This window comes from Hyla sarda, chromosome 1 (assembly GCF_029499605.1).
Source record: "Hyla sarda isolate aHylSar1 chromosome 1, aHylSar1.hap1, whole genome shotgun sequence".
NCBI lineage: Eukaryota > Metazoa > Chordata > Amphibia > Anura > Hylidae > Hyla > Hyla sarda.
Window position 1 is genome coordinate 378,118,748 of NC_079189.1, and position 26,842 is coordinate 378,145,589.

Here is a 26,842-nt window from a genome sequence, read left to right on the forward strand (position 1 = left end):
TTTAATTTGATACAATAATTTGGCAATATTGCCTACATTAACCCCGTTTGCAGTATATGGGTATCAGTTCTGTGGGGAAGGTACTGTAATGTATATAACAAGTAAGACATACATATTATACCTCTACTAAGGCCAATGAGAGCTCTGTTAACCTTAGATGTCCACAAATATAAATCTCAGGGCTAAAAGGGTGAAGTGTGATAGAGCCCTGAGATAAAAAGTGCTATGACGAACACTTAAATCACCAGTCCAACATTATGCCTCAGTATTAGCTGTTTATTGCATTAGAGTTTTTGCTTAAGTTCAAAAAATCTGTCTTGAGGTTTATGTAACAAAATGTGTCCACAAATAGCCCATAAACTTTTCCTGACACAATTTTGCAGCATAGCAATTTTGCTCATAACATAAGTGGGAATAAGGAGCCCTCTTCCCAATAAAATGGGGAAAAAATTCCATTTTAGGCTGTTTTATGGCCTAAAATGGATTAACAAAAAACAAAACACTATAACTTAGTAGTTGTTGGCAATGCCAGTTTTAGCATTTAGTTTAGGTGCTAATTCATTAATACAAAGTTCAGTTTTTACATGGTTTTAAGTGGTTTGATGTGTAAAGACCAAGTATGCAAATGGAAGAATACGTTTTATTTAGTCCTGAAAAACTAACAATGTATGGCATTGAACAGCAGTATTTAAACTCTGCAGGAAAAAGTTAGTGCTTTTTATAAAAGGCTCCATCTCCTCTTCAGGTATGGAAAACAACTGATCATCGGCCATGGTCAGATTCAGAGTTCCTTTTTCCTTTCTTACCACCCTGTAGAAGGGAAAGCAGAACAAATGAAGCATGTCTTCTAGAACATTATTCTACAATTAAACTTAACTTACTGACCACCCAGCCAGTCAGCAAATAACTTACTATCTCAGCGTGACACTTCTAAAGTCTCTCCAGAGAAGGCAGGGACAGCATATTACTGTCCCTGCCTTCCCAATCACTGTATACACAGTGCTTAATGAGTGATGTGTATACAGCTCTCCACCCAATCGATCATGTGACTGCTGGTGCCGGGTATCTGAAAGAGCTGCTGGGTCTTAGAAGACCTAGATCATCTCTGCAGATAATAACAAAGGGCCTTGTAACTATTATGTCGGCCCCAGTTACGGGCCCATCCACACTGCTGCAAACAAAATTCCTAGGCAGAAATTCTTAATGGGATTCTGCTAGACCATTCACATTGCAGAATTTTTATGGCGGAAAATTCAGAAACGGAAATTCAAAATTCAGAACCAGCCAAAAGAATGAGCATGTTCATTTTGGTGGAATTCTGGGACGGACTGCATTGGCATCTATGGAGACAGCACACAAATAAACGGTCCCACCACCTATTATTTCAGCACCACCCACTGCAGACAGACTCTCCGCTAAAAGTAATGAGGATAATGGAAAGGAGACAGTTTAACACATTTCAGCGTGACTTTGTACTATTAATAAAAAAAAATTAAAGATCGGACGACAGTCTGAAGTCTCCTAGAACTCTATCCATTTTTCTAGGTAACTGGAGTACTTTGAAAGCAGAACTTATTTGACCAGACTAAAATCATTGGTTAATCTGTTCAATCCAGTTTCAGCCAAGGTTACTGTACTTTTGGTCACCTCTGGTCCCTTTCGGCTCCATGCACTGCTGCAACATATGGAATCAATTTAATCCTATGAGATATGCTTTTGAGATGTCTGAAAGGATATGATCTAGCTTTGTGCTATATATTTAGCTACAGAAGTAGTAAAGAAGTGAAAATAGGAAAAAAACTAGCATGAGCCCTTAAAGGAGTAGTCCAGTGGTGAACAAGTGGTGAACAAGTGGTGAACAAGTGGTGAACAACTTATCCCCTATCCTAAGAGTTGTATTGAGCGGCCGACACGCCCCCTCAATACAACTCTATGGCAGAGCCGGAGCGCTGCCTTCGGCAATCTCGGGCTCTGCCATAGCGATGTATTGAGGGGGCGTGTCTGCCGCCGCTTCCTGCGGTGGTCGACACCCACTATCTGGCCGGAGAGCCTGGCCCCCATACAGAGAGATCGCGGGGGGCCCCAGCGGTCCCACCCCCCGTGATCTCAAACTTATCCCCTAAGTTTTTCACCACTGGACTACCCCTTTAACTAGGTTTTACACTTAAGGGTACATTCACATGTGCATATTTTTTAGCTGCAGATTTTGCTGCCCATTGACTTCAATGAGTAGCAAAATCTGCTACAGCAAATCTGCATGTGTGAAAGTATCCTTATTCTGGAATTTTACTGTATTTCTTCCTTAAATACTGAATGATCAAGGTTATTTTTATGGCTGTCAGAATTTCTAGGCACATACCTGGTATTTCACTAGTTCTGCTTGTAGAGCTTTTACTTTGGATCGCTCTTGTTCTAAAGCGGCATGCAGACCTGTGACCTGTTTTTTTTTTTAGGGCAAAAAAAAAAAAAAAAAAATTATAAAAGGATAAATAAAGGCAATATTTTATTTAACATTTTTTGTAACTTAACCAGACATCAACCTATGCTTGAAAATAAAGTTGGTGCAAGGGCATCCAATCATGTAACAATGGTCCTGGTGTATCTGTAAACTCTGAACCCCATATAGCTATGCCACGGCAATTGTTTTTAAAATGTAATCTCAATTTAAAAAAAAAAACATAAAAAGTCAGGCTTGTAAATGCACACAAATCACTTCCTGCAGGTGGATCTTTCAACATCACTGCTGCTCTCTGATTTTATTTCTGAAAGGGAATGTCCAGGATTTGAAAGAAATAGCGCCACTCCAGTTATTGAGCAGAAGCTGGTAGTGCAGCTGATTCTTACAAAAGTGAAGCCAATCCTCTTTACAAATCTTTAGGGACCAAGCATGTGGTCTCCTTAGCTTCCATATTCAGCAGTCTAGTTGTATGACTTCTATTAGAGACAGTTTATCATTACTGTTCAATATAAAGAGAAAAGCTGCATCTTTTTTTTGTAACAAATTGGAATCTTCTAGTTCAAAGGGGTGAATGCCTGTCAGATGGTGTAGAACACACTGCACATACTTTCGTTAAATATAATGGGGGATTAACTAAGAACAGAGTCATACACACCGGTCTTTAGTAAAATCCAGAGACCATAGGATTCGGTAAATTCCCTAGGAGATTCATGCCTCTTCAGCAGCGGCCCCAGTTGAAACCAACACAAACTCCAAGACAGCATAGCGTTCAGCTACAACAGTCAGCAGCTCTTTAGCATATGTGGTACAAAATTCAGGGTGACCAAGGCCACGTCCCCTTTTAGGACACATTTTGCAACTTTTCTACACCAAATCGTTTGTGTAAAGACTTTATATGGAAAGGGAAGCTTTAAATGTTTTACATTAGGGGGAATTTACAGGGTGGAAACTTCTGTTAAAATTGGTTATATTGAATCCAACCAGCAGCAGTGCAGTTGAAAGGAAATCCGTTAGCTTTATTTAACAGCTGAAAACACCATTTTCAGTGTTTTTATTTTTGAATAGCTGTGCACAACCTCTGAGCATGTGCATTCTATTCACTTTCACCCAGCATTTACCCTGTGCATTGCTCAGTGACACAGCAGTTCTGCATCTTTTATTGTGCTTATCATGCAAAGTAGCTCTCTAGTGGCACCTATCGGAAGTAGATTCCCTATAAATCTGAGCTCAATCTCTTAAAGAGGTAATCTGAAGACATTTGTAATAAGCGCGACAGTTATACAGATTTGTGTCAACTACTTTTATGAAAAAATGAATAAAATAAATAAACCAAGCCATCCATTATATATCGGATGCTATATGCTTCATTTGAAGTTGTGTGGTTATTCCCAGTTCTTACACAGTGCTCCCTGCTGCCACCTTTGTCTGTGTCAGGAACTGTCTAGGTAGGAGAGGTTTTCTCTTGCTCTAAGCAAACCCAGACACTGACAAGAAACCCATGGAACACTTAAGTTTTCTTACCTGTAATGTTAATTCATTCTTTATAGTCATGAGCTCTTCAACCTGCAGAAGAATTTCAGCTTTGTCTTTCACTAAATTGGAAAGTAGAAAATCAAGAACAAGGTGATGTAATGTAAAGGAAACTTAACATTTAGACATAGTAATAGCCAAGGTTTACTAAAAGTGTCTGAGATAAAAACTGGAGTAATATGCCCATAACCACCAATCACAATTGCAGCATTATTTAATACTTTGGGGGTTAAATAGAATGTTAAATTATGAAATAAGTAAAATTATCAGTTTTCTAAATTAGTAATCTTACCAGGATCCGTGTACCCTGTGTGTTCCCATGACACCTCCTGTGCTCTACTCATTGGGACACCTCTCCCTATGTCAGACACGAGACTTATATATATATGCGCATGTATGAGTCACTGAACATGCATCGTTACTACAGAGGTGCATACTAGAACGTTAGCAGCACCCCCCCCCCCCCTTCCTAGTATAACATGTGATTGATGACATGTCCTAGATGGGCTTAAGAATCCATATCAAAATTGTGTGAGTAAAAACACATTTGAATATCATTTTTGGGGGGGGGGGGGGGGGGGGAGGGGGAATGCACAGCATAGGTCATCTTTGAAGAACAATAATTCATCAATGAACATGTGACTGCAAGTCTATAGCCGACATCTCCATTAAAGCCAGTGACTGGATGCCACCCCAACAGTCACTAAGGCTACGTTTCCACTTGTTTTTTGTCTGGCAGTTTTTGGATATCTGCCACTGCAGTTTTTGAGCCAAAGACAGAAGTGTATTCAAAAGGAATAGGACATATAAAGGAGGGACTTACACTTCTCCTCCCTTATGGATCCACTTCTGACTTTGGCTCAAAAACTGCAGTGGCAGTTTTCCAAAAACTGCCAGAAAAAAAACAAGTGGAGACTTATCCTAAGGAACATTTGGGCCACTTTAAAAAAAAAAAAAAAAAAGTGTTGGAATACAGGGTGAAAGAAGTCTCAACATCTAATCTATTTAACATACTAGCCACCTCTTCAATATTTTCACGTTTATCATTAACAAGAGCAATTATCTATATAGGATGCTTGTTGTATAAAAAATTAAAAAAAAAGGTAAATATCATGAATTGTGAAAAATAAAATAAAAATAAAAAAGGAGGCCACATGCACAGGATATAAGGAAACTGAATCACAAATCAGGTGGGTTTCTCAGAGGTTTTACTGGAACCTACACCTAAATTCTGAAAATCAAGAATGTGTGAACATGGCCTTACAGAGAGACATACTACAGAAGTTTACATAGGAATTTCCAGCTTACGACAAATGTTCTTTGTGCAAGATTATGTAAACAAAACACTGGGTGAATAACCTTAAATATCTACAGAAACAGACTGACCACATAACTGAAGGAATACTCTGCCTATTTTTTATGTTCTTTAGGACAAAGCATACTTTTAAAGTTTTTGCCTCACTGCATTTCACCATGTAATTTTTTATATTTAGCTTTACATATAACATGGAGTTCAATTTATATGAATCTTTATCAAGGCAAAAAATAAGATAGATATAACTCTGAAAGATTGTTATATTTATCATTTACTGCCATGGAACTTTATATGTCGAAGCAAAGACGCTGTGAGGCACAGGTGGATGTAGATGTCTTCAGGCGCTCTCCAGGATGGTCAAATAATTTTAACCGTAAACACGGACCAGTAAAAATAATAAAGATTTATTTGACAAGATAAGGTCGGGGGGGGGGGGGGGGGGGGAAGAGGGGGAGAAAAAGAAAGAGAAAAAGAGAGAAAGATAGATCAGTCTAATCTTTATAGGGCTCCAAAAACTGCACAACTCTAGTGTTTGAAATAATACCCATGTGTTAGTGGTGTTAGCAGTACTGACCTCAATAGCCATTTACTGGTCAATGACCCATCTGTGAACCGGGAAAGCCAAAACTGGAGAGAACAGAAGCGTGTATTCTTTATGTCCTAATCCTCTATGGCACCCACAAATCAGTGGTGAAGGGGAAGATGTAGGAGACTGGTGCCCCAGTGTAGGTCCTGAGATAAACAGTGGTCCATGCAATCTATTTAAGCAGCTATAAGCGACATCTGATGTGGTGTGGGAAGGCGAGAACTTAGAGGCGGACAGCCAGACAGACTATTGTCTTAACATCTTAGGTCTGGCCGGTGGCGACCAAGGGTTAACAGCCCTTCTATATAATGGCATGTGCCCTGGTGGCATAGGGTGGTATCAGAGTGGGTCTAGGTTACCCACTATGCCTGAGAGTCCAGAATACCAGAAAAAAAAAAATTACTAACCAAACAAAGGAAGAACTCTTTTGGAGAAACCAGACCTGTGTGGGCCTACGACTGACACTAAGATAAAACAGATTAGCTCAGGGCCAGGTATATCCTCTGCTCAATTCTTTTTATTTTTTCATTTTGTGTGGGAGCCTCCTTGTGGTAGCACTAGAGCAGCTACAAAGCTTGACACTACCAGCTCACAGCAGCACTACAAAAGACACCGCTGATACACTAAGGCTAGGTTCAGACTACGGAATTTCCGTCTGCAATTCCGCTTTGAAATTGCAGGTGGAAATTCCGCTTGCTAAAATGCATAGTGTAGTGAATGAGTTTCCGGTCACAAATTCACACTTTGGAATTTGTGAAGCGGAATTAGTGAACGGAAAATCCGCTTGGAAATTTCCACCTGAAGAATGGCATTGCTCTTTCTTCAGGGGGAAATACTCGCGGAATACATTGCAGTCTATTGGAGACTGCAGTATCCGCGCGGTCCTAGCGCCAACTGATTCAGTCAGCGCTGGCCGCACTCTGAATCTCCGGGCAGAAATTTTCTGCCCGGAGATTCCGTAGTCTGAACCTAGCCTAACAAGCTAAACTAATGTGTTGTATGAGGGCAGGGTTTAGCCCCTTAATGCATTCTGTGTGTAGCTGCCAGCTAGCTTTGAGCCATTTACCCACTAGATGCTGCTAAAGGCAACTGTGGCATTTTGACTGTTAGAAGCCACATCGTGTTCACATCCACGATCCAATTAGGCGTGATAGAACGGATATTGCAGAATGCCACAGGTGAGATGTTACAGGAGATTGTGAGAATGACAGTTCCCTTCAACACATAGGTAGGGCAGTGAACTGTACAAACAATATAGCGATTGCATAGCTTAAAAATTTTTTAAAAAGAAAAAAATTCCTCAGAAGAAATATTTAAATGACAAATCTCGGTAAAACTGCAAATTGGGCATCTCCTATCGTACTGACCGGCAGAGAAAAAAAAAAGTTTACTAGAAAGTGAAAAGCATAGAAAAACAGATTACAGAATTATAAAAAAAAATGTAATTCAATTATACACCACAATTCTTTTTTGGTTTGCATTATATAGTTATAACATTAGCCAAGAAGGAACAAAATGCACACTAAAATAAAAATTGTCAGTAAGGGGTTAAGTCTTATTTCAAAGCCTGTATGCCCATGTTGCGGCTAAATAGAGAAATCGCAAATGCGTTTTTCCAACGAATAGTCAAAATTTTGGTAACAACAATTTTTATAACTGGCATAATTGCGGTAACACACAGCTAATCAGCAGCAATGTGTGAACAGAGACCTAGAAGAACAAACAGCAAGAAAAAACAAAACGCACACTTACTTTCACCTTCTTGTAACATTTTAAGAACTTGTGCATTCCTGGCTTTAACTTCTTTGTATTTAACCTTTATTATAAAAAAATAAAAAGTTTAATGTCAAAAGGTGAAAAAATTCCAGGAATAAGATTGCACCAACTGTACATTGAAATAACATCATTAATTTTACCACAAAATCTACAGTTAAAAAAATAATATTTGAAGGGGTGAAGGGGAAAAAAACCCCAACATTTTGCAACTTTTGTGGGCTTTGGTTTCTAAGCAATGCATTTTTCAATAATTATTATATTATTTATTCTGTAGGATTTATATGATACCCAATTTGTATAGATGTATAGGTTTTGTTTTATTTTAATACTTTAAAAAAATTTACTTTTGTATAAAAAGGAGGAGATTTTTTTTTAACACTTACCGTAAAATCTTTCTCGAAGGATCCATTGGGGGACACAGACCGTGGGTGTATCTTGCTGTCTCTAGGAGGTGTGACACTATGGTAATAAAAAAAGTCAGCTCCTCCCAGCAGGATATACCCGCCTTCAGGCTCTGAGCTAGTCAGTTTAAGTTCCAGAGCACTAGGAGGAGACCAATAGGCCAAGGAAAACCCAAAAACTGTCCGAGAACCAGAAGGAAAAACATAACTGAACACACCCTCAGACAGAGAACCAATGGGAAAAACCCTAACAAAGGGCAGGAGCTGTGTCCCCCAATGGATCCTTTGAGAAACAGATTTTACGGTAAGTGTTAAAAAAATCTCCTTTTCTCTATCGGCTCCATTGGGGGACACAGAACGTGGGACGTACCAAAGCCGTCCCTTGGGTGAGCTGATAAGTAATCAGGCAGATGGCCGATCCACTGCCACCTGCAACACCTTACGCCCTGACCAGCATCAGCCGATGCGAAGTATGAACTTGGTAAAACCTCGAGAAAGTGTGCAAAGATGACCAGGTAGCTGCCTTGCAAATCTGCGAGGCCAAGGCTCTGTGCTGGAGAGCCCAAGATGCTCTCCAGCAAGTCTGGGCTCTGGTTGGAGCCTTGATGAGAAGGTCGTCCAGATAGGGTATCACCAAGATGCCTCCCGACCGTAACAGGCCCATCACTGGCGCAAGGGCCTCGTAAAGACCAGAGAAGCCGTGACTAGACTGAAGGGGAGCGCTACAAATTGAAAGTGTCCCTCCGGAACCGCAAAGCGGAGGTACCGATGATGGCCCGGAAATATTGGCACATGAAGGTAGGCATCTTTGATGTCCACTGAGGAGAGGAACTCCCCCTATTCCAGGGACGACATCACCGAGCGGAGAGATTCCATCCGGAAGTGGCGGATGAGAAGATGACGGTTGAGATGCTTGAGGTCTAGGATAGGTCGTACAGAACCGTCCTTGTTGGAGACCACAAAGAGATTTGAATAGAAACCCCGAAAAAGTTCCTCTAGGGGGACGGGAACAATCACCCCCTGGAGAAGCAGGGACTGGAGAGCCGCACAAAATTGCTTCACCAGGGGAGGAGACCGGGGGGCCCGGGATCGAAAAAAGTGGTGATCCCTCGGGAGGGAGGCAAGTTCGATTCGGTAACCGTTGGACACCATGTCCCTGACCCAAGAGTCCTGAATGTGTGAGGACCAGATGTCACGGAAAAACAAAAGACGACCTCCCACCCACAAAGAAATCGCGGGTGGAGGCCCTACTTCATGCAGAAGTGGGTTTGCGGTTGCCCGATTTGGGCGCTAAACGGCCAGAGCGGTTGGACTCTGACTTCCAAGACGGGCATGCCCGGAACGAGGGAGCCTTCTTGTCCCTTAAGGGCGCTTGTCCCTTTTTTGGAGCTAGAGGTCCGAAAGGACCGAAAAGAAAAAGACTCCCTTTGGGAAGTAGGGCGAACCTTATTTTGAGGTAATAAGGAACTCTTACCTCCCGTTGTCTCGGATATAATCACATCAAGGCGTTTGCCAAAAAGACGGACACCCGTAAAGGGAAGCTCAGTGAGAGACCTTTTGGAAGCGTCATCTGCATTCCAAGCTTTAAGCCACACAGAGCGGCGGAGGGCTTCTAGGTGACCCACAGCAAAGGCAGAACAACGGGCTGCCTGCATGGACGCTGCGCACAGAAAGTCCCTAGCCTTAGCGCAACAGAGAGCCAGAGCAGATAGATCCTCTGGGGGGGATCCCGCTAAAATATCCTGATGGAACTGTTGACACCACTCCGACAGGGCCTTGGACACCCATGTCGAGGCAAAGATGGGAAGAAGAGAAGAGCCAGCTGCTTCAGTAGCGAATTTCGCTAAAGATTCTACCTTTTTGTCCGCGGGATCCTTGAAGGCAGCGGCATCTGCCAGAGGCAGTGTAGTCGCCTTTGAGATCCGGGAGATTGGTGGGTCCACAGAGGGAGGGGAAGCCGCCTTAGCGGCAAGTCCTTGTCAAATGGATAACGTTCTTGAATTGTCTTGACTCCCGGAAATCTCTTGTCTGGATGTTTCCATGCAGATTCCAGAATGTCGTCAAAGTCAGCGTGAGAGCTGAACCTTTGAGGTGCTGGCTTAGTACGATGAAAGGATACTCCCGGATTGATATCCGAAGATCCTGGGTCCTCCAAGTGAAAGGTGTCTCTTATGGCTGTCACCAATGAGTTCACCATAGCAATTGAGTCCGAGCGGTCCTCTGGGTCAGATGCCGGTTCGGAAGCCTCATCCACTGGTTCACCAGGAGAATGTGAATGAGTAGCGACAGTCCTGGAGGGGGGCGATCCAGACCAGGTACGCGGCTCTGGCGTGGCAGAGCGGCGACTCAGAGAACGTTCCCTGGAGGAGCGACGTTTGTGCCCAGATGATAGGGGGGGGCGGAACCCGCGAGGGGAACGCCCACGTCTATCTGAAGAATCAGACGAGGCACTCCTAGCACGCTTGTGAGAGAAGTATGAGGAGACGAAGAGCGGGCCCTCTCAGAGGTCCTGCGCAGGGACGACCCCTTCAAAGCGGACACCATCTCACGGAAGGCACCGAAGGGGTCTGGGGGAGCAGAGGGGCAGGCAAAGCAAGCATCTTGGTATTACAGTGCTTACAGGTATAGTAAGTCGCTAAATACACAGGTTACTGTTTAGAGGGATGAACAGCCCTGGGTACAGACATAATGGGGTAAAAAAGAGAAGACAGGCACTTTCTCACCCAGATCTGTGTCCCCTTTTAGCTGCAGAGAGGAGAACTTGTTCTGTGCAGCCAGCTAGGCTGAAAAGGCCAGCCAATAGAGAGGGAGGGGCGTGCCTGAAGCAAGGCACGTAGTAACTGACCCCTACAAACAGAAAACCGCATCCACGGCGCTGATTGGGCGCTACTTTGCGCCTCTGAGAGCTCCCCTGCCCAGTGGGCGGAGCTACAGCCTTGTCCCGAGCGCACCTGCCTAGCTGTATATGCGCTCGGGGGAACGGAGCGGGCGGCCAGAGTGCCGGCAGAGGCTGCCGGCGAAGTGAAAGTAAAAAGATAACAGCGCCGCGGCTGCAGCAGCGTATAAGGCGCTGTAAGATATGACAGAAGCCGGCGCTGAGAGCGCTGGAGCCGAAGAAGCGCCGCGCTGACAGACTCCTATAAGGCGCTGAGTAGTGGCCAAAACACACACAATAAAGGATTTTCGTAACACATGTGCCTTATATGAGTCGCTATGCGCGAGCGAGGTGAGCAGAGACATAGGGGGACCTGGACCCATGAGGTACCACCCAGGCGCTGACCGTTGGCGAGAAGGGGTTAACAGCGCATATACGCAATGTCTGTGCCCCCTTACTCGCAATGGGGAAACAGTGAACCGCAGTCCCCGAGTCCCCACCTGAAAACAGAAAGAAAAAGGAACAAAAAAACGAGCACGTCCCTATACTAGGAAAACAAAAAACAGAAGACCAGGTCTGGAGCAAACCAGACCCATCCACCTCCTTCAGACACTAAGCTTAAACTGACTAGCTCAGAGCCTGAAGGCGGGTAGATCCTGCTGGGAGGAGCTGACATTTTTATTACCATAGTGTCACACCTCCTAGAGACAGCAAGATACACCCACAGTCTGTGTCCCCCAATGGAGCAGATAGAGAAAATGAGTGCTTAAAATTGTCATCTTCTGGCCTATATAACTTTTTTATTTTCCAGTATAAAAGGCTATACGAGGGCTCATTTTTTGCACCAATAATCTATAGTTTCTATCTGTATAATTTTTGTTGTGATGGGACTTTTTGATTGCTTTTTATTCATTTTTTTATGATATAAGAAGAAGTGACAAAATACGCAATTCTGGACTTTGGTATTTTTTTCTTTTTACGTAAATGCCTGTGACCGTGCGGTTTAAACAATTTTCTATTTTTATAGTTCGGACATTTACGTATGTGGCGACACCACATATGTTTACTTTTGATTACATTATTTTATTAAAAAAAAAAATAGGAAAAGGGAAGGGGTTAAATTTACATTTACTTTTTTTTTTTTTTTCACTTTTTTTTAGTCCTCAGAGGACTACTACATGCAATCATTGGATTGAACAAAGCTATGCCCTTGTATAGCACTTATCAATGGTATCAGTGCTCCATTGCTCCAGCAAGGGAACTCCGTCCGGGACGCAGCAGTTTCGCAGTGGCAGTCCTGATCAGCCCACTGATCTAGCTGGGACTTTTCTCTCCTGTTTTAGATGCCTGGCATTAGCTGGAGGTCCTGGTTTCTGATAGCAACCAGACTCACTGGATATGAAGCACGCTCAATATAAAACAGGAATGGGCGATGGACATAAATAGACGTCAATGGTCCTTAACCCCTTCCCTCTCGGCCCATTTTTCATTTTTGCACCTTTATTTTTTCCTCCTTGCCTTCTAAAAATCACAACACTTTAAATTTTCCACCTACAGACCCATATGAGGGCTTGTTTTTTGTGCAACCAATATTACTTTGTAATACCATTAATCATTTCAACACGAAATCTACGGCAAATGCAGAAAAAAAAAAGTGTGGGGCTAAACTAAAAAAAACAAAAAAAAAACGCTATATTGTAAATTTTTGGGGGCTTCCAATTCTACGCAATGCACTTTTTAGTACAAATGACTAGTTTTGAGCAAGAATATTCGTAATGCACATTTTTTGCGAATATCGGAACTTCAAATATTTAGAATATAGTGCTATATATTCGTAATGACGAAGATTCATTTTTTTGTTCTTTTCACATGCAAAAAAAGTGTTTGCGAAATTCACATATTCGCTATGTTCAAAGGACGAATAGTCAATATATTCACGAAATATTGCAAATTCGAATATGGTCCCTGCCGCTCATCACTACAAATGACACCTTATCTTTATTCTGTAGGTCCATACGGTTACAAGGATACCTAATTTATATAGGTTTTATTTTACTACTTTAAAAAAAAAAAAAAGTGATAACTACATGCACCAAAATTACTATGTGTAAAAATTGTCACATTCTGACCCCTATTACTTTTTTAATTTTTCCGTATATAGGGATGTATGAGGGCTCATTTTTTGTGCCATGATCTGAAGTTTATATTTTTATTTTGATGGCACCTTTTGATCGCGATTAATTTTTTTCTAGTATATGACATAACAAAAAATACGCATTTTTGGGCTTTGGAATTTTTTTTTATATTTGCGCCTTTGACAGTGCAGTTTAATTAACATTATATTTAAATAGTTCGGACATTTATGCACGCGGCAATACCACACATGTTTAGGTTTTATTTTTTTTAATATTTTTTTATTTGAAAAATGGGAAAAGGCGGGTGATTTAAACTTATTAGGGAAAGGGGTTAATGCATATTTACTTTCTTTTATTTATATTTTTACACTTTTTAAGTCCCCATAGGGGACTATACCATTCAATTTTTAGATGGCATAAACTGATCAATGCTTTTCCATAGGAGAGCATTGATCAGTGTTATTGTGCTCTACTGCTCCAGCCTGCATGGCAGGCTTGGGACAATAGAACACCGTTCAGACAGCAAGAAGCAAGGTAGGAAGCTTCCCGCTATCCTCTCAGCTGTTCGGGACGCTGCGATTTCACCACGGCGGTCTCCCACTTAGACATAGTGATCAACTTTGACCGCGGCATCTAAAGGGTTAATGCCGGACATCAGCCCAATCATTGATGTCCAGTATTAGCTAGCCGTGGGTCCTGGTTGCTGATAGCGCCCGGGACCCACCGGGTACAATGTGCTGGTGAGCACGCATTTTCCAGCGGGAGCCCGCAGTGGATGTAAATATACGTCCATTTGTGGAAAGGGGTTGAATTAGAGCCCCCTGTACCTCTCTGGCTTGTTGCTGTGGCCAGGATTCGCTGTTTTAGGCCATTTCTGTAATTTCTATATATGTTTATAATGGTAAAGGAAACAGCAAAGAACCATGAGCTATCCTGTGGATATGTCATATAAATGTCTGAGAAGGGAATACCCCTTTAACATAATTGTATCTACCTCCCATTGTGAGATGAGGCTCTTCAGAAGCTTTATCTGAGTGTCTTTCTTTTCTAATTCCAGCTTCAATATCTCTGCTCTTCCATCTTTTAGGACAGGTTCCTGTATATTGAATGAAATTTACGATTTTACTTTTAGGTTATGAAACACTTTTGTGGGCAAAGTGTTTACAGATGTTGACTCAAACATACCGTACAATTATCAGATGATACAATGCCTTCCATTACTTCAGGAACAGAGTTTTCTTTTCTTTTTTCTTTGAGAAGTATTTTGGTCACATCATCTTCCAGCTTATTAAAAAAGCCATGTTCATGAGGTAACATCAGAGGGGACTTCGCATCCTAGACAATGAGAAGAATTAAAAGGGCTACAATTATAAGATCCCATTTTAATATAATTTATCTTTATCTTCACACACACATTAATATATATATTTATTTTATTTATTTACACACACAAAGTTATAAAATTAAAATAAATATAGTATATTTAAAATTAGTGTATATATAGTTATGTAAAATACATTATTTAAGTTCTATTATTTGTAAAAAAGCCAAAAATAGTTTTAGAAATTCTAACAAGATGTCCTTAACCCCTTCACGACGAGCGACGTACATGTACGGCGCCGCGAAGTGTCACTTGGCACGCGGCGACATACATGTACGTCGCGGGGTTCCGGAAGCGCCGCGTCACTGGTAGCGGTGATCGGGCCGGGATGACTGCTGTTATCTAACAGCAGGCATCCCGGCACATCGCCGAGGGGGGTCCTGAGACGCCCCCATGACCACGATGCGCGCAAATCGCAGGTCAATTCAGACCTGCGATCTGCGCGATTCCGGGTCATACGGGTCACTGGAAAATAAGAGGGATCGTAGGTGTCCGAGACACCCTCGATCCCCCTAAAGGGATAGGAGTTTGGTGGCAGGGGTGCCACCCCTCCTATTGGTCGGCCGAGCGACCGACCGATAGCAGACCGGTGGAGGGGGGGGTTAAAGTTCGGTTCCCCCGCTTTGCCCACCTATCGGTCCCTACCTGGATCCCGATCCTCCATGCGGGGATCCCCCACGTGCGGCGGCTTCCGGGTCCTGCTAGGTGAGTTGTTGCCTTGCAACATCGAGGGCCACAGTTTACAGTGGTCTCTAAACCGTGGCCCTCCAGATGTTGCAAAACTACAACTCCCAGCATGCCCAGACAGCTGTTTGCTGTGTGGGCATGCTGGGACTTGTGGTTTTGCAATATTTAGAGGGGTTCAGGTTGTAGATCACTAAGTGGTCTCAAACTGTAGCCCTCCAGATGTTGCAAAACTACAACTCTCAGCATGCCCAGACAGCAGTTTGCTGTGTGGGCATGCTGCGAGTTGTAGTTTTGCAACATCTGGAGGGCCACAGTTTTGAGACCACTGGACAGTGATTTACAACTTGAACCCCTCTAAATCTTGCAAAACTACAACTCCCAGCATTCAGGAACAGCATAAGGCTGTCTTGGCATGCTGGGAGTTGTAGTAATGCAATGGCTGGAGGCACGCAAGTACATCTCCCAGCATGCCCTTCCGCAATCAGTACATGCTGGGAGTTGCAGTTTTGCAACAGCTGGAGGCACACTGGTTGGAAAATACTGAGTTAGGTCATAGAACCTAACTCAAGGTTTTCCAGCCAGTGTGCCTCCAGCTGTTGCAAAACTACAACTCCCAGCATGCATGGTCTGTCAGTGCATGCTGGGAGTTGTAGTTTTGACCCCCCCTCCCGTGTGAATGTACAGGCTACATTCACACTGGCGGCAGATTACAGTGAGTTCCCCGCTACAAATTTGAGCTGCGGCAAATTTTCCGTCGCAGCTCAAACTCCTAGCGGGAGACTCAGTGTAATCCGCCGTCAGTGTGAATGTAACCTAAAAACACTACACTACACTAACATAAAATAAAGAGTAAAACACTACATATACGCACGTACACTGCCCCCCACCCCCCCCCCTCCCCAATAAAAATGAAAAACGTATTGTATGGCAGTGTTTCTAAGATGGAGCCCCCAGCTGTTGCAAAACAAAAACTCCCAGCATTTCTGGACAGCAATTGACTGTCCAAACATGCTGGGAGTTTAGCAACAGCTGGAGGCACCCTGTTTGGGAATCACTGGCATAGAATACCCCTATGTCCACCCCTATGCAAATCCCTAATTCAGGCCTCAAATGCGCAAGGTGCTCTCACTTTGGAGCCCTGTCGTATTTCAAGGCAACAGAATAGGGTCACATATGGGGTATCGCCGTACTCGGGAGAAATTGCCTAACAAATTTTGGGGGGCTTTTACCCCTTATGAAAAGGAACAGTTGGGGTCTACACCAGCATGTTAGTGTAAAAAAATAAAACATTTTACACTAACATGCTGGTGTTGCCCTATACTTTTCATTTTCACAAGAGGTAAAAGGGAAAAACGCCCCCCAAAATTTGTAGCGCAATTTCTCCCGAGTACGGAGATACCCCATATGTGGGCGCAAAGTGCTCTGGGGGCGCACAACAAGGCCCAGAAGGGAGAGTGTGCCATGTACATTTGAGGTGATTTGCACAGAGGTGGCTGATTGTTACAGCGGTTCTGACAAACGCAAAAAAAAAAACACACCCACATGTGACCCCATTTTGAAAACTACACCCCTCACGGAAAGTAATAAGGGGTGCAGTGAGAATTTACACCCCACAGGTGTCTGACGGATCTTTGGAACAGTGGGCCGTGAAAATGAAAAATTTTGCACAGCCCACTGTTCCAAAGATCTGTCAGACACCAGTAGGGGGTAAATGCTCACTGTACCCCTCATTACATTCTGTGAGGGGTCTAGTTTCCAAAATGGTATGCCATGTGGGGGTTATTTTGCTGTTCTGGCACCATAGGGGCTTCCTAAATGCGACATGCCCCCCGAGCAAATTTTGCTCTCAAAAAGCCAAATATGACGCCTTCCCTTCTGAGCATTGTAGTTCGCCCGCAGTGCACTTCAGGTCCACTTATGGGGTACCTCCATACTCAGAAGAGATGGGGTTACAAATTTTGGGGGGTCTTTTCTGCTATTAACCCTTGCAAAAATTTGAAATTTGGGGGGAAACCCACATTTTAGTGAATTTTTTTTTTTTTTACATATGCAAAAGTCGTGAAACACCTGTGGGGTATTAAGGCTCACTTTATCCCTTGTTACGTTCCTCAAGGGGTCTAGTTTCCAAAATGGTATGCCATGTGTTTTTTTTTGCTGTTCTGGCACCATAGGGGCTTCCTAAATGCGACATGCCCCCAAAAACCATTTCAGAAAAACGTACTCTCTAAAATCCCCTTGTCGCTCCTTCGCTTCTGAGCCCTCTACTGCACCCGCCGAACACTTTACATAGACATATGAGGTATGTGCTTACTCGAGAGAAATTGGGCTACAAATATAAGTATACATTTTCTCCTTTTACCCCTTGTAAAAATTAAAAAATTGGGTCTACAAGAACATGCAAGTGTAAAAAATGAAGATTTTGAATTTTCTCCTTCACTTTGCTGCTTTTCCTGTGAAACACCTAAAGGGTTAAAACATTTACTGAATGTCATTTTGAATAGTTTGGGGGGTGCAGTTTTTATAATGGGGTCATTTATGGGGTATTTCTAATATGAAGACCCTTCAAATCCACTTCAAACCTGAACTGGTCCCTGAAAAATTGCGAGTTTGAAAATTTTGTGAAAAATTGGAAAATTGCTGCTGAACTTTGAAGCCCTCTGGTGTCTTCTAAAAGTAAAAACTCGTCAATTTTATGATGCAATCATAAAGTAGACATATTGTATATGTGAATCAAAAAAAAAAAAATTATTTGGAATATCCATTTTCCTTACAAGCAGAGCTTCAAAGTTAGAAAAATGCAAAATTTTTAATTTTTTCATCAAATTTTGGGATTTTTCACCAAGAAAGGATGCAAGTTACCACAAAAATGTACCACTATGTTAAAGTAGAATATGTCACGAAAAAAAATCTCAGAATCTGAATGATAACTAAAAGCATCCCAGAGTTATTAATGTTTAAAGTGACAGTGGTCAGATTTGCAAAAAAGGGCTTCGTCCTAGAGGTGAAAATGGGCTCCGTCCTTAAGGGGTTAAAGAGTTACTCCGGTGAGAAACTTTTTATTTATTTATTTTTTTTAAATCAACTGGTGCCAAAAAGTGAAACAGATTTGTAAATGACTTCTATGAAAAAAATCTTAATCCTTCCTGTACTTATTAGCTGCTGAATATTATAGCGGAAATTATTTTCTTTTTGAAACACAGAGCTGTCTGCTGACATCATGAGCACAGTGCTCTCTGCTGACATCTCTGTCCATTTTAGGAACTGTCCAGAACATCATATGTTTACTATGGGGATTTCCTTTTACTCTGGACAGTTCCTAAAATGGACAGAGATGCCAGCAGAGAGCACTGTGCTCATGATATCAGCAGACAGCTCTGTTTTCCAAACGGAAAAGAATTTCCACTGTAGTATTCAGCAGCTAATAAGTACAGGAAGGATTAAGATTTTTTAATAGAAGTCATTTACAAATCTGTTTAACTTTCTGGCACCAGTGGATTTAAAAAAAAAAAAAAAAAAAAAAAAAAAAAAAAAGTTTTTCACCGGAGTACCCCTTTAACCCCTTAAGGACCTAGGGCGTATGTATACGCCCTGGCTTTCTGGTAGTTACGGACCCAGGACTTATCCATATGCCCGTGGGAATTTCGGTCCCTGCCGCGAGCCGGGCGGGGACCGGGGTGACTGCTGATATCTATCAGCAGGCAACCCGCGCAAATGCCCAGGGGGGTCATCAGAAACCCCCCCCCCCCCCCATGTCGGCGATCGGCACAAATCGCAAGTGAATTCACACTTGTGATTTGCGCCGATTCCGGGTCATACGGGTCTATAGTGACCAGGAATATAAGGGGGATCGCGATTGTCTAAGACACCTACCATCCCCCTGAACGGATAGGAGTGAGGTGCCACCCCTCCTATCCCTGCTATTGGTGGTCTAGACGAGACCACCAATAGCAGATCGGGGGCGGGGGGTTAACTTTCGTTTTCCCCGTCCTGCCCACCCACAATAGGTGGGGCAGAACGGGGAAACGAAGGGGACCGGGCAGCGAAGATCCACTTACCCCTCCGGAGGCTGCAGGCGGCAGTGATCGGCGGGTGGCGATGCCGGTAAGTTGATCTGGAGGGCTACAGTCTGAGACCACTATAAAGTTGTCTCTACACTGTAGCCCTCCAGATATTGCAAAACTACAACTCCCAGCATGCCCAGACAGCTGTTTGGGCATGCTGGAATATGTAGTTTTGTAACAGCTGGAGTGCTACAGTTTGAGACCACTATACAATGATCTCTAAACTATATCCCTCCAGATCATGCAAAACTACAACTCCTAGCATTCCCACATAGCTGTTTGCTGTATGGGCATGCTGGGATTTTTAGTTTTGCAACATCTAGGAGGTCCACAGTTTGGAGATCACTGTGCAGTGGTCTATAATCTGTAGCCCTCCAGATGTTGCAAAACTGCAAATCCCAGCATGTCCAGAGAGCAAACAGCTGTCTCGGCATGCTGGGAGTTGTAGTTGCGTAACTCCAGCTGTTCCATAACTACATCTCCCAGCATGCCCTTTGGTGATCAGTACATGCTGGGAGTTGTAGTTTTGCAACAGCTGGAGGCACACTGGTTGGAAAATACTGAGTTAGGTAACAGAACCGAACTGAAAATGTTCCAACCATTGTGCCTCCAGCTGTTGCAAAAGTGCAGTGCATGCTGGGAGTTGTAGTTTTGAAACAGCTGGAGGTTTGCGCCCCCCCATGTGAATGTACAGGTTACATTATAACGGGCAGGTTTACAGTAAATTTCCTGCTTCAAGTTTGGGCTGCGGCAAATTATTCGCCGCAGCGCAAACTCCTAGCGGTAAACTCACTGTAAACCTCCGCCAGTGTGAACGTACCCTTAATACACTACACTACACTAACACATAATAAAGGGTAAAACACTACATATACACCCCCTTACACTGTCCCCCCAATAAAAATGAAAAACGTATTGTATGGCAGTGTTTCCAAAATGGAGCCTCCAGCTGTTGCAAAACAACAACTCCCAGCATTTCTGGACAGCCACTGACTGTCCAGGCATGCTGGGAATTTAGCAACAGCTGGAGGCACCCTGTTTTGCAATCACTGGCGCAGAATACCCCTATGTCCACCCCTATGCAATCCCTAATTTAGTCCTCAAATGCGCATGGCGCTCTCTCAATTCGGAGCCCTGTCGTATTTCAAGGAAACAGTTTAGTGCCACATATGGGGTATTCCAGTACTCGGGAGAAATTGCACTACAGATTTTGGGGGGCTTTTTCTCCTTTTAGGCTAAACCAGCCTGTTAGTGTAAAAAAAAAAAAATGTTACACTAACATGCTGGTGTTGCTCCATACTTTATATTTTCACAAGCAGTAAAAGGAAAAAAGGACCCCCAAAATTTGTAACGCAATTTCTCCTGAGTACGGAAATACCCCATATGTGGGCGTAAACTGCTCTGCGGGTGCACAACAAGGCTTAGGAGTGAGAGCGCACCATGTACATTTGAGGCCTAAATTGGTGATTTGAACAGGGGTGGCTGATTTTACAGCGGTTCTGACATAAATGCAAAAAAATTTATACCGACATGTGACCCCATTTTGGAAACTACACCCCTCCAAAACGTGACAAGGGGTATAGTGAGCCTTAACACCCCACAGGTGTTTGACAAATTTTCATTAAAGTTGGATGGGAAAATGGAAAAAAAAAAATGTCACTAAAATGCTGGTGTTACCCTAAATTTTTCATTTTCACAAGGGAAAATAGGAAAAAATCCCCCCAAAATTTGTAACTCCATTTCTTCTGAGTAAGAACATACCCCATATGTGGATGTAAAGTGCTCTGAGGGCGAACTACAATGCTCAGAATAGAAGGAGCGCCATTGGGATTTTGAAGAGAAAATTTGTCCGGAATTGAAGGCCACTTGTGTTTACAAAGCCCCCATAGTGCCAGAACAATGGACCCCCCCCCCACATGTGACCCCATTTTGGAAACTACACCCCTCACGTAATGTAATAAGGGGTACAGTGAGCATTTACGCCCCACAGGTGTGACAGATTATTGGAACAGTGGTCCGTGAAAATGAAAAATTACATTTTTAATTTGCACATCCCACTGTTCCAAAGATCTGTCAAACGCCAGTGGGGTGTAAATACTCACTGCACCCCTTATTAAATTCTGTTAGGGGTGTAGTTTCCACAATGGGGTCACATGTGGGGGGGTCCACTGTTCTGGCACCACGGGGGGCTTTGTAAACGCACATGGCCCCTGACTACCATTACAAACGAATTCTCTTTCCAAACGCTCAATGGCGCTCCTCCTCTTCTGAGCATTGTAGTTCGACCGCAGGGCACTTGACGTCCAAACATGGGGTATTTCCATACTCAGAAGAAATGGGGTTACAAATTTGGGGGGTAATTTTCTCCTATTACCCCTTGTAAAAATGTAAAATTTAGGGAAAAAAATGCATTTTAGTTAAAAAAATTTTTTTCTTAATTTACACATCCAAATTTAACAAAAAGTCGTCAAACACCTGTGGGTAGTTAAGGCTCACTGTACCCCTTGTTACGTTCCTTAAGGGGTGTAGTTTCCAAAATGGTATGCCATGTGGGTATTTTTTTGCTGTTCTTGCACCACAGGGGCTTGCTAAATGCGACATGCCCCCCAAAAACCATTTCAGCAAAATTTGCTTTCAAAAAGCCAAATGTGACTCCTTCTCTTCTGAGCATTGTAGTTTGCCCGCAGAGCCTTTTATGTCCTAACATGGGGTATTTCCATACTCAGAAGAGATGGGGTTACAAATTTTGGGGGGCATTTTCCATTTACACATCCGATTTTAACGAAAAGTTCTCAAACACCTGTGGGGTGTTAAGGCTAACTGGACCCCTTGTTACGTGCCTTGAGGGGTGTAGTTTCCAAAATGGAAGGCCATGTGGTGTTTTCTGCTGTTCTGGCACCATAGGTGCTTTCTAAATGTGACATGACCCCCAAAAACCATTTCAGCAAAACTCACTCTCCAAAATCCCATTGTCGTTCCTTCCCTTCTGAGCCCTCTACTGCGCCAGCCGAACACTTGACACACACATATGAGGCATTTCCTTACTCAAGAGAAATTGGGTTACAAATTTTGGGGGGCTTTTTCTCCTATAACCACTTGTAAAAATTCAAAATCTGGGTCTACAAGAACATGCGAGTGTAAAAAATGAAGATTTTGAATTTTCTCCTTCACTTTGCTGCTATTCCTGTGAAACACCTAAAGGGTTAACACTTACTGAATGTCATTTTGGATACTTTGAGGGGTGCAGTTTTTATAATTGGGTCATTTGTGGGGTATTTCTAATATGAAGGCCCTTCAAATCTACTTCAAAACTGAACTGGTCCCTGAAAAATTCAGATTTTGAAAATTTTGTGAAAAATTAGAAAATTGCTGCTGAACTTTGAAGTCCTCTGATGTCTTACAAAAGTAAAACATGTCAACTTTATGATGCCAACATAAAGTACACACATTGGCCCTCATTTACTATTCTAAACCAGACATGTCGCAGACATCGTGCGCCAGTCTGCGACACGATGCAACATTTTTTCCCGACGGACCCGATGTGGATTCTCCCAAACCCGAAAAAGGGGCGTGTATGTGGATCAATGTATAATTTATTTGGAATATCCATTTTCCTTATAAGCAGAGAGCTTCAAAGTTTAAAAAAAATGCAAAATTTTAAATTTTTTCATAAAATTTTGGAATTTTTCACCAAGAAATGAAACAAGTATCGCCAAAATTTTACAACTAACATAAAAGTAGAATATGTCCCGAAAAAACTCTCGGAATCAGAATGAAAGGTAAAAGCATCCCAGAGTTATTAATGCTTGAAGTGACAGTGGTCAGATGTTCAAAAAATGGCCGGGTCCTTAAGGGGTTAAGTATTTTTTACAGCATGCCATTTCAGGTAACAGAGAAGGGGGGGAAAAAATGCAGACTGGATACTATATAATGTTAGATGCACCCGTTCGCAGACATCCATGTATATAGTAGCTTTAGAAAAAAAATCAAATATTTGCTTATAATAACTAAACTGTTATGCCACATGCCCAAATAAGAGGTGTGACACATGCAGCAATACTTTATTTTCAAAAGGTACTCCGATTCTATGGTATATAGGTTCAAATAGTAAAGCAAAATACAGATTTCTACATAGTTATTAGAAATACAGCAATAGAAAGCCTTATACAGCCATATAATCAAAAGTATAATAGTGTGAATTACAGCACTGATCTCCCTGTATGAGGGCCTAAAATAATCATAGACAGATCTAGGTGTTTCTAAGATATACATAAGGTCATTAAAAGAATTGAGGCCGCCTGGGACATCCAGAAAGCCTACTGTGTGAACAGGAGGTGGGACTAGTCACATCCTCACCGAGGTTGATGAACACGCTGAAAAACCGGCGATTAAATTCTCCTCTAAGGTTCACACATAATTTACTTGCTGCAGATTTCACACACCAAAATTTGCAGGTATTGTCATTTCCGCATGAAATCTGGGCTTTCATGCCCAAAAACTTGTGGATTACATGCTACAAGTTTACCTGTGGATTTTCATGTGTGAACATACTCTAAACGGAGATTCATCTGTCAAGAGGTTACTCCTAGGATATGAGATAAGCAGATTGTCAAAGGTCTGACCGCTAAGAACTCCACTGATCCCCCCAAAAAAGTTAAAATTGTTAAGTGCTGAGCTGTGGGACAGTTTTCCAAATGTTCTATGGATATGGAATAACATGGAGATAAAAAATTCCTGTGGCACCAGTCTACAGCCATGAGGCTTCTGTGTAACTTAAAACTTCTAGGCTGCTTAATCCAGCAAACACAAAAATCTCCATGAAACTCAGGATCAAGCAGGGCGCATGGTAGGAAAGGTTTATTACCCACAATGCAACGAGTTTCGAGGAGAACCGCTTCATCAGGCTTGTTGAATTCGTTGAATTTTGGCTAATAAACCTTTCCTACCATGCGCCCTGCGTGATCCAGAGTTTGGCTGGGTCCACACTACGTTTTGTCCCATACGGGAGCGCATACGGCAGGAGGGAGCTAAAAGCTCGCGCTCCCGTATGTGACCGTATGCGCTCCCGTATGTCATTCACTTCAATGAGCCGACTGGTGTGAAACGTTCGGTCCGGTCGGCTCATTTTTGCGCCGTATGCGCTTTTACAACCGGACCTAAAACCGTGGTTGACCACGGTTTTAGGTCCGGTTGTAAAAGCGCATACGGCGCAAACATGAGCCGACCGGACCGAACGTTTCACTCCGGCCGGCTCATTGAAGTGAATGACATACGGGAGCGCATACGGTCACATACGGGAGCGCGAGCTTTTAGCTCCCTCCTGCCGTATGCGCTCCCGTATGGGACAAAACGTAGTGTGAACCCAGCCTTTCTTGGAGATTTTTGTGTGTTTGCTGTTTATCCCAGGAGCGGCTGCTGGATCCATGATCTACTGATCTATACCTGCTTTTCCATTGTTGTGCTTGGATTAGTACAACCACTGAGGTTGAGCACCCAAATTTTGTGGTCATCTTTTACATATATCTACGCTATCACACCATGGAGCGCTTTCCTTTGTTTTAGCTGCTAATCCTGCAAGTGTCACTAGATGTGTCCAGTTTGGTTTAGGGCCTCAATTTCCTACAGCTTAGTAGGACCTCTAAATAAAAAGGTCGGCTAGTAATACTCAGAGTAGGAAGCAATGCAAAAATAGGCACGATTGTAAAAATAAATGAAAACATTAACCTCTTAAGGACTTAGGGCGTACATGTACGCCCTGAGCCCAGTCCCGGTGTGAAAAACGAGGTCACGCCGTGACCCTGCATCACACTGGGTCGGTCCCAGCTGCTAATGATAGCTGGGACCCTGGGCTAACAGCGTGCGGCACTGATCAGCCGCACGCTGTTAACCATTCAGACGCGGCGATCAAAGTTGACCGCCGCGTCTGAAAACGAAAGTAAATGCTTCCTGGCAGCTCAGTCGGGCTGATCGGGACATCGCGATAAAATACGATGTTCCGATCAGCTGGGACACAGGCGGAGGTCTCCTTACCCGACTCCGTGGTGTCCGATTATCGATTGATTGCTCCAAGCCTGAACTACAGGCTTGAGCAATCAAGCCCCTATTTGACTGATCAGTGCAAAGCTATGGGAGCTATAACACTGCAAAAAAAAAAATAAAGTGAAAAAAAAAAAAGTTGAAGGTCATTTAACCCCTTCCCTAATAAAAGTTTGAATCACCCCCCTTTTGCCATAAAAAAAAAACTGTGTAAATAAAAATAAAAATTAACATATGTGATATCGCCGCATGCATAAATGTCCGAACTATTAAAATATATCATTAATTAAACTGCAAGGTCAATGGCGTACGCGCAAAAAAATTCCGCATTTTTGGTCACTTTTTATATCATAAAAAAATGAATAAAAAGCGATCAAAAAGTCCGATCAACACAAACATGGTACTGATAAAAACTTCAGATCACAGTGCAAAAAAGGAGCCCTCATACCGGCCCATATGCAGAAAAATAAAAAAGTTACAGGGGTCAGAAAATGACAATTTTAAACATATACATTTTCCTGCATGTAGTTATGATTTTTTTTCCGAAGTACGACAAAATCAAACCTATATAAGTAGGGTATCATTTTATCCGTATGGACCTACAGAATAAAGATAAGGTGTCATTTTGACCAAAAAATGCACTGCGTAGAAACGGAAGCCCCCAAAAGTTACAAAATGAAATTTTTTCTTCAATTTTGTCGCACAATGATTTTTTTCCAAGTTTCGTTTTTTTTGGTAAAATGACTAATGTCACTGCAAAGTAGAATTGGTGGCGCAAAAAATAAGCTATAATATGAATTTTTAGGTGCAAAATTGAAAGCGTTTTGATTTTTAGAAGGTGATGAGGAAAAAATGAAAATGCAAAAACGGAAAAACGCTTAGTCCTTAAGGGGTTAAGATCACAATTATGGTACAAGAAAGCACTACTCTGTGTATGGTCACACTTAGAACAATGTCATATACTTGCCTCTGGTTTTTTTGCAGACTGCTCTGGAAACAGAAAAAAAAAAAATAAAGAATTTTAAACAGTATCAATGACATCATCTGTCAGTCATGTATCATTATCAAAACACATCTTTATTAATTGGCTACTTTTGCTGTTAGAAACTATTGATACATCACTAACAAATATGACTTATGACTTATGTAATCTCAGTACATTACCAGTAAGAACTCTGTAGTATGTGCACAATGATGTGCACAATGCTGCTCACCTTCTGACTGAAAGTCTTTTAGAGACACTGTGAGAGGCTTATCCTTCCCTTGTTGGTTCTTTCGTTTATCTTTTTTATTTGCTCTTTTTGACTGAGGTGATACATTTTCCCCACTGTCATTTTCCTTAAAAACAGAGGCATAAAAGTCTGTAAATAAACCACTTTAAGTGTAAATATGGAAATTTTAAGTTGGAGTATAGACCTATGCCTGTAATAAGCTGCCCTTAAAAGGGGTACTCCGGTGCTCAGCGTTTGGAACAAACTGTTCCGAACGCTGGAGCCGGGACGTCATAGCCCCACCCCCTCATGACGTCACTCCCTGTCCCCTCAATGCAAGTCTATGGGAGGGGGCGTGACAGCCAAATGCTGAGCAGCGGAGTACCCCTT

General features: G+C 42.6%; 1 protein-coding gene across 4 annotated transcripts in view; it reads right to left on the minus strand.

Moving 5' to 3' along the window:
• Positions 1 to 237: 237 nt before the first annotated feature.
• GKAP1 (G kinase anchoring protein 1) overlaps positions 238 to 26,842 on the minus strand; it is a 45,276-nt gene continuing 18,671 nt past the window's right edge. For all 4 annotated transcript variants that reach the window (XM_056523999.1, XM_056524009.1, XM_056523990.1 and 1 more), the window contains 8 exons: positions 26,456 to 26,579; positions 26,209 to 26,231; positions 14,262 to 14,411; positions 14,071 to 14,172; positions 7,642 to 7,705; positions 3,980 to 4,050; positions 2,360 to 2,437; positions 238 to 810 (listed from right to left, as the gene is read on the minus strand). In XM_056523999.1, the coding sequence (XP_056379974.1) occupies positions 763 to 810; positions 2,360 to 2,437; positions 3,980 to 4,050; positions 7,642 to 7,705; positions 14,071 to 14,172; positions 14,262 to 14,411; positions 26,209 to 26,231; positions 26,456 to 26,579 (660 nt within the window). In that variant the 3' untranslated portion in view covers positions 238 to 762. The remainder of the gene's footprint in view (positions 811 to 2,359; positions 2,438 to 3,979; positions 4,051 to 7,641; positions 7,706 to 14,070; positions 14,173 to 14,261; positions 14,412 to 26,208; positions 26,232 to 26,455; positions 26,580 to 26,842) is intronic.